Source organism: Didymella exigua, assembly GCF_010094145.1.
Source record: "Didymella exigua CBS 183.55 unplaced genomic scaffold M421scaffold_26, whole genome shotgun sequence".
NCBI lineage: Eukaryota > Fungi > Ascomycota > Dothideomycetes > Pleosporales > Didymellaceae > Didymella > Didymella exigua.
The window spans coordinates 56,878-64,789 of NW_022984800.1; the positions used below are offsets into that span (position 1 = coordinate 56,878).

At 58.4% G+C, this 7,912-nt stretch overlaps 4 protein-coding genes across 4 annotated transcripts in view; 2 read left to right on the forward strand and 2 right to left on the reverse strand.

Annotated features, from left to right (window-relative positions):
- Positions 1-1,027: 1,027 nt before the first annotated feature.
- Positions 1,028-3,410, forward strand: M421DRAFT_231012 (uncharacterized protein). The gene is made up of 2 exons (XM_033588403.1): positions 1,028-1,324; positions 1,373-3,410. The coding sequence occupies exons 1-2, from the start codon at positions 1,115-1,117 to the stop codon at positions 3,095-3,097; spliced, it is 1,935 nt and encodes a 644-aa protein (XP_033446018.1). The 5' UTR covers positions 1,028-1,114; the 3' UTR covers positions 3,098-3,410.
- Positions 3,411-4,025: 615 nt separating this feature from the next.
- On the reverse strand, positions 4,026-5,470 carry M421DRAFT_68954 (concanavalin A-like lectin/glucanase; the record flags this gene model as incomplete). The annotated part of the gene is made up of 2 exons (XM_033596573.1): positions 4,026-4,772; positions 4,832-5,470. The coding sequence occupies 2 exons, from the start codon at positions 5,468-5,470 to the stop codon at positions 4,026-4,028; spliced, it is 1,386 nt and encodes a 461-aa protein (XP_033446019.1).
- Positions 5,471-6,089: 619 nt separating this feature from the next.
- On the forward strand, positions 6,090-7,077 carry M421DRAFT_69103 (uncharacterized protein; the record flags this gene model as incomplete). Its single annotated transcript, XM_033596585.1, has 2 exons — positions 6,090-6,689; positions 6,745-7,077. The coding sequence occupies 2 exons, from the start codon at positions 6,090-6,092 to the stop codon at positions 7,075-7,077; spliced, it is 933 nt and encodes a 310-aa protein (XP_033446020.1).
- The window catches only part of M421DRAFT_397865 (uncharacterized protein), a gene marked incomplete at its 5' end in the record, with an annotated part of 2,663 nt that continues 1,702 nt past the window's right edge, over positions 6,952-7,912 (reverse strand). The window contains 2 exons of the mRNA XM_033590148.1: positions 6,952-7,600; positions 7,635-7,855. Coding sequence (XP_033446021.1) covers positions 7,347-7,600; positions 7,635-7,855 — 475 coding nt within the window. The 3' untranslated portion in view covers positions 6,952-7,346. The remainder of the gene's footprint in view (positions 7,601-7,634; positions 7,856-7,912) is intronic.

The window sequence follows — 7,912 nt, forward strand, 5'->3', positions numbered from 1 at the left end:
TAGTCAACTCCGGATATCTAGACTAAGGTACGGCACACACGCTAGACTGTGAAATTGGCTGGTATCCCGCCTCTCACTCGAGTATGCTTGGTACGCCTCCGAAATCCAACAAATTTCAAGGTTCTCACCATTTGGCATGGGTACAGTGTTTCGCTCGGTCTAGCGCGCAACCCTAGAGCGTGGCTAATTGTGATGTAAAGTTTAACCTCAGGGGCACTCGCAGCGCATATAAGTCAAGACATGGCTCGAGGTCACTGGCTCTACCGTTCGAGTTCATCTCACACGAAAAATCACAAAAGTTTGTCTTCGTCAGCCGTTCTGTCAGACGCTTCGTCGTACGTCATTGGGCAGAGTCCAGGCCAACCGGAATCTCCCAATCAAAATGTGCTCCATTTGATCGATGGCTACTGTTCCCGCATAGTTGCAGCCACCGAATGTTCATGCCTTGCAGGATTTTGTACATCCAGGATCTCGGGCGGTCAAGGATGTGTCTGGCCAAAGACACCGTGATGCTGTCAACTGAGGCATCGCACCTTCCTGGTTTGACTGCAACTCAGCCTTGCTTATCCTCCGCATATGGCCCTTACAACCCTGCGATCACAATCGCTCTCTTCTTTTGAAAGCCCTCGACTTTGCGCGGTAATAGTCATGGCGTTCACGGATCATATGCGCAATCCTCAACGTTCCCTTTCGAGCGCACAACTCCGCTCTGGGGCCAGACCGACTCCACCTTGTGTAACGTCAAGAAAGCGGGCTGTGCGTCACGTTGATCGACAAAGAAAAAGCGAGCCTCGCATTCGATCGAAGCGTATGCGACGTTACACAAATGCGCCGTCGACGCACAACTGGACGTACGATGCAGCACTCTACTGGGGCAGCTTCAAATGCAAGGGTCGTCATATCTGTTTCTCAGTGGCCTCGATCGAGGAAGCCATGTGATTGCCGCTTTGCCGACATCCAATCCCGATGGCTAGCAGCCTAGCTGACTTGAGCTGCACCGTAATCTGTTGGAAGAATCGCTCGTCTACCATCAAGCCTGGCGGAACCTTTGGCTGGGTTTCGGAAGCTCTCTCAGTCAAACTTTGTGGCATCAGTGATTTTCCGATATCTATCCATGGATTCCACTCCTACTGACAAGCTTTGGAAAGACATTGGTCAGTTTGCTCGCGACGTAGACAGGTTCGAGCGAACAGCATACGCCTTGCAGCAGACTGGCAGCCCAAAGCATTTACCAGCGATTAAGAGCATTATACAAGCATTGAACGACCAAGCGCATGCGTTGGCAAGACATCTGAAAGCCGCCAAGGGGTTGCCAGAGGGTCAGGTGTGCCAACGTGCTCAACTCCCACGTCCTTGCCGCTGATCTGAACAGCACCTTCTACTCTTGACCCAAGACTGCGAGCGTGACAGTGTAGATCTTCTGAAATACCTCAAAGGTCTTGTCGCATCTACTCGCGCAGCTATCCTGCGTAATTCAAACGAGCCAACATCTATCGTCCTGAGATGGGCGCCTATCCAGAGTCTGATCAGCAAATCGAGAAGTCTTCGGGCGGCTTTTGAATCTTCTGTATTATATACACATCACGAGGATAAGAGCTTCATTCACGTATGCCTGCCGATACCACTGGAAAGCTTGGAACGCTCCTGCCATTCCGACCAACACATTGGCTATGAGAAGCGAAGGCAGCGCAGAACGCCATGGGCAGAAGGGTATGATCGCCACATCTCAAGCAATCCCTCTGATAGCTGTGCTATCATGACTGCCGAAAAGATCAGTCAACTACACAGGCATGCATTGCCGCCTTCCACAAGTCCGCACGACGTCATTCGGCAAGTCGTCACCAGGCCCAATTGCCATCAGGACGTCAAAACTACACAAATAGCCCGATTGTGCAATACGTGGGAGGGTCTATTTTACCGACAACCTTTGTCCACCATGGTTCTAATGTATGCCACTCAGCCATTCGAGATCGCTCTGAGCGCACCAGTCGCCCAACTTCAGAAAATGGCGCGGTATTCGTCCATGCATGAGTGTCATCAGCCTTCTTACAATCTCTACTATGAGATGCTTGAGACCAGTGTGCAAGGGGGATCTCAAGACATTCATTCCACGCTATCGCAACTCCCGTCCCACTGCAGCTCCCATCAAGCAGCAACGATACGGGCAAACGTGCCATATCCCGAGATCGAAAGCCCTGACAGAGCGTCATGTAAAGCCGGCTATCTTGAGGAAGACCAAGCGTCAGAATCGCTCTGTCAGCTTGCGTCGGCTTGCCTCATGGTCATGGGATTGGCAGACCCCCTGTACGGCACCGTTTTCCAGCGACATCTCATGTATCTCGCACACATTCTCCGACAGGACGCCTTATCAGTAGACAGGGTCCAACAATACCTCGACGCCATAGCAGATACGATGGCGGACGCGCAATCCAAATCCCCCACCAAGCCCATCATGTGGTTGGACGTCCCGCAGATGATGGGGTCTCTACCTCTGGAACCCGAGCTTCAATGTCACTCGGACATCCTGACTTTTGCAGCACGAGAAGCTCTCCCTCTTCCCCTCCACGCACTACCCGCTCACGACGAGGCCCGCCGCCGCTTCGCGATCGCAGCGCACGCCCTTGCCAGCTGGTCATCGTGCCTGCCCGACACACACGCAGACAAGATCTTCGAGCCTAGTCTACACAAGCGACGGAGCATGCTGAAGTACATGCTCACGCACCTCACGCCGCCGGAGAGCACGGTGTACTGCGGCAAATTCAGCCTGTGGAAAGAGGCCATTCGGCTCTGCAACTCCGGACACGTCAAGGAGCCTACTGTGCTGCTGGTCACCTTTTTGGCAAGCTCGCAGCGGCCCGACTTGCTGTTCGAGCAGGCTTTTCAGTCGTTGTTGGAGGTCAGCGGGCGGCTGAACGGGCTGTTGCAAGCGCTGAGGGCCGCGGCGAGGGATGTTGTGTCCCCGAGTCATTTCTTGTTTTGTATTGGGAAGCTGGAACACAGAATGCGGATGACGGAAGAGATGTGCGATGATGAGAAAACACGGGGCGCTGAGGGCAGTAAGAAAGAAATGGCAGAGATTGAGTACCGCGGGTGGTGAATAATACGAGTGGCCAATTCGGGGCTCGAGGCAGTGACCTGTGAAGCGAGCGAGGATGCCTCGATGATGCCAGAGTTCGAGCGTGGTGTTTCTGTGATGCTTTGTCGTCGCCAAGTTGTGCAATGTGTATCTTTCGAGAACTGTCAGCCACAATGATGTACTGTGTGCTCAGCTTTGCTTTCCGCCTAGATCCAGTCCAAAAGAGCGTCGCCGCCGACCTTTTCCTTTGACAAGCCGTGCACTCCGGGCCCCCAGGGCAGGGCGGCGCGTCCAATAAGACGTACTACGGTACAGCCCCCCTCTACAGGCGTTTTCATAGACGGGTTAATTCGTAGATGTTGCAGTAATAGAAATGATGGATTTCCTGTTCAGGCTAACTAGTCGAAGAAGGTAAGTAAATTGGACAATCAAGTTACAACAAGCAAATACAAGAAACATCCCATCCGTCTGTCTATATAAATATACACGTGTTAACTTCTCAACTGCAAGAATAAACCACACACAACACGTCACCGGCACACTCGCGCTCCAGCTTGTCACAGAAGCCGACTCGGGGCGGACTCTGGCGGCATCGAGCAGATGCGCGTGAGCGCGCGAGGGAGCGCCGGCCAAACAATGCAAGCCTCGATCTCAGCAACAGTCCAAGGACGCGCACGAAGACGATTGTGGTAGCGGCCTGTACTCTCTTCCCCCCCGTACTCTCTTCCCCCCCGAGGTCTGGCTTCTGCGTCGCGCCATCTCCAGGCTCACGATATGCACAGTGTGCACGGTGTGCACGGTGTGCATGGTGTGCATGGTGTGCATGGTGTGCATGGTGTGCATGGTGTGCATGGTGTGCTCTCCACTTCTCTTCTGCCGCCATGTCTCACTCGAGTACACGCGTGTCGAGCGGGTGAGACAAATGTCAACACACGGCGTTCATGCTCGTCTACAGATACTTCTTCGGCGCGCCGCCCCTTCGCTTCTTGTACACGAGATAGGCACCCACGACCATGACTTGCACGGCAAAGGCAATCGCGAGCAGACTCACCCAGCTCAAGCCGTGCTTCTGCACAACCGCCTGCACCAGATTCGGAATATCCTTGTGGTTGTCCTCGAGCCTCCTGTGCATGGCCGCAATCGACTCCTTGTAGTCTTTGCTCTCGAGATCGCGCAGGATCTTGTCCACCGTGTTCTGGGTACCCTCGCCGAGGCGCACGTTGTGGGCGCTGCGGTCGTCGAGGGGGGCGAGTCTTGACAAGAGGTCGTTGTGGCGCTGCTCGGCTGCGGCGCCGATGGACTCGATGGCGGTGTAGAGGGCGGCGACGTGGTGGGCCATGTCCTGGATGCGGTTGTGCAGGTCCTCGAAGCGGTCGTTGTCCGTCTTCAGGTTGGTGGCGAGCACGTCCTCGATCCAGGGGGGGATCTGCGCCGACGAGGCCGTCTTCTTGGGCGCCGCGTTTTGCTGGGCGTGCTGCTGCTGGGCGTGCTGCTGCTGGGCGGACTCTTGGTGCGGCTGGTTCTGCACGGGCTGCTGGTGTTGCTGGTTGCGCGTGTCGGGGACGCGCTCGCGGACGGGCTCCTCGCGGGTGTGTGAGGTTGTGGTCGAGACGATGAACTTGTGCACTTCGAACGAGTCGGGGTTCTCCGCCGAGGCGGCGCTGATGCCGAAGTAGTAGTCCTGGGGGAGCTTGACCTGGGGCAGTGGGTTAGCACGGGCTCGGTGCACATGTCCGTCTCGCAGCGACGACGCACCTTGTCGGTCTTGAAGCAGGACTCGCCGTCGACGATGACGTCCAGCATCCGGTCCGTGTGCTGCAGCCTGATGCTGCTGAGATAGCCGCGGTTCCTGTACGCGTAGTCGCACTTGCCAAAGGCCATCTGATCGGGGTCGTTGTGCGACTTGTAGTCCTTGGTGCCGTCGTTCAGGAAGCCGCGCACCGAGCCGCCGTGGCCCTCGTACTGGTCGATGACCAGGACCAGGCCGTCGAACTTGGGCACCGTGTACAGGCTGTTGGGCTTGTCGTGCGCCTGGCTGTCCTTGACGTACCACAGCTGCAGGCTGCCGCCGCCGCGCTCCATGCCCGTCGCCCTGAAGTCCAGCTCGGCGGTCCAGTCGCCGCCGTGGTGCATCGGGTCGCTCGCCCATAGCGCGCCGCGCTTGCTGCCGGGGTACGGGGGCGTGAGGATGACGCGGTCGGAGAGGATCTGGGGCGTGTAGTCGTCGACCCCGAGCACGCTGAAGTGGGGGATCGTTCGCAGGTCGGGCGAGATGTAGGCGGCGCCGTCCTTGTGGCCGAAGCTGAGGCTGTCGATGACGTACTGGGCGCGCGCTGCGGACACGGCCAGCGTGGACCAGGCGACGGCCTGGAGGGTCCGCGGGGTTATGTACATGGCGCCGGCGGTGCTGTGATGTCGCTCGATATCAACGACGAAGCTCTAGCCGCGTCGCGTCGCGGCAAAGACAGCAGACCGATGCTGGAAGACCAACGTATCGTGAAAGAATAAGAATGGACAGAAAACACACACACGCACAAACAGACCGGCCGCTCTCTGGACAGTGTAGCAAGACAAGAGACGACTACGGGCAATGTGTATGAATGCGGAGGTTCTGGACAGCTGTCTTGGACTCGACAGGCACTAGTCCCGGCGCGAGCATGCTCGCTCATGCCCGCGGACAGCGACATGTTTCACGCGTCGCCACTCCGAGACGGTATCCGACAAGCAGAGCGGAGAGGAGGAGAGCAGGGCGGAGAGGAGGAGGAGGAGGTGTACAGTGCCAAGCTCCATCCATTGCGTGTGGACAGGCACACAACTGTTGCCGACTGCAAGCAAGGGAGCTCGTGGCTACCGCGGGCTCCCACAGAGCATCTTGCTCGCCCCAGCCAATCGGCAGAAGGCCGGCAGACGTGGATCGCGGCCAGTCGAAGCATCATCAACGCCTCCACGATGCCTGGCACCTCGCGCACCTCGCCCGCCCCATCACCCGTCCGCACCGCCTCGCACATCGACCATGGCCGCACCCGACCCCAAGGAAGCGTGGCAGCGCATCCAGAACGAGCTGACCCGCCGCACCGCGCGCTTCGGTGGCTCCGGCGGCGGCGCCCCGAAAGGAACGGCCGGCGGCATCGCAGGCCTGGTGCTGCTCGGCGGCGGGCTCTGGCTGGCGAACAACGCGCTGTTCAACGTCGACGGCGGCCACCGGGCCATCAAGTACACGCGCCTAGGCGGCGTGCAGAAGGATATCTACAACGAGGGCACCCACTTCAACGTGCCGTGGTTCGAGACGCCCATCACCTACGACGTGCGCGCAAAGCCGCGCAACGTCGCCAGCCTGACGGGCACAAAGGACCTGCAGATGGTCAACATCACGTGCAGAGTCCTGAGCCGTCCGCGCGTCGAGGCCCTGCCCCAGATCTACCGCACCCTGGGCACCGACTACGACGAGCGCGTGCTGCCGTCCATTGTGAACGAGGTGCTGAAGAGCGTGGTTGCCCAGTTCAACGCGTCGCAGCTCATCACCCAGCGTGAGAATGTGTCGCGCCTGGTCCGCGACAACCTCGTCCGGCGAGCCGCGCGCTTCAACATTATGCTCGACGACGTCTCACTCACCGTAAGCCCCCCACTCTCGCCCCTCCCACACATGCCTCCCCAGCTAACACCCGCAGCACCTCGCCTTCTCGCCCGAATTCACCGCCGCCGTCGAAGCCAAGCAAGTCGCCCAGCAAGAAGCCCAGCGTGCCGCCTTTGTGGTCGACAAAGCCCGCCAGGAGAAGCAAGCCACCGTCGTGCGCGCGCAGGGAGAAGCCCGCTCGGCCGAGCTGATCGGTGACGCCATCAAGAAGTCGCGCACGTACGTCGACCTGCGCGAGTTTGAGAACGCAAAGAACATTGCCCAGATCCTGCAGCAGTCGGCCAACAAGGTCTACCTCGACTCCGACGGCCTGGGTCTCAACGTCAGCCAGACGACGAGCGACAAGGAGAAGCGCGCGAAGCAGTAGAGAAGAAAAAAACAAGCGCGGGGGAGCATGTCATATTGTGTATTATTACGATGCAGGAGAGCCGAGAGAAGCCGCTTCACAAGCCAGCGCGCGAGCATGTAGCTTTCCACTCATGTCCAACTACCGATTTCTGGACTCACGTGACACGCACGCCTCTTTGCCATTGACTATACTCAGACGACTGCGACAGGATCGTAAACTCATCACGCCATAACCCCTCTTTGCCATTAACTAGACTCTCACAACAAGACTTCGCCAGCATCACAAACTCACCCTCCCCCCTCCATCCCCGTCGCCCCCTGCCCCTCCGTCTCCCCATCCTGCACAGCCACACCAAACTTCTTCGCAAGCTCGCTATCGAATTCCCCAGCCGGGTACTTGACGCTCCTGCGCCGCCGCGCTCTCCTAACCAGTCCCTGGATGCCCTGGCCGCCAGGCCCCAGAGACGAGTCGCTGCTCGAGTCGTCACTGCAATCGTGCTGCTTGGCCATGTTGCGCCTGCACCGCGGGTCCGATACTGCATCTGTGTGCGTGCGTCAGCTGCTGCGCCAGCGTACAGACACCTCCACCGTGCTCACCTGGTCCGTAATCGTCATCCCACACGGCCCCGTCAGCGCGTGCAGGAGCGGGCCGCTCTTGCGAGTTGTGCCCCGTCTCCGTGCCAAAATTCGTGTCGTTCTTTCGATCCGCTGCCGTCTGTCCGTTCGTGTCGAAGCCCAGGTCACCGTGCCTGTCGAAGCCCAGGTCATCGTGCCTGTCGAAGCCCAGGTCATCGTGCCTGTCAAAGCCCAGGTCATTGTGCCTGTCAAAGCCCAGGTCATCGTGCCTGTCAAAG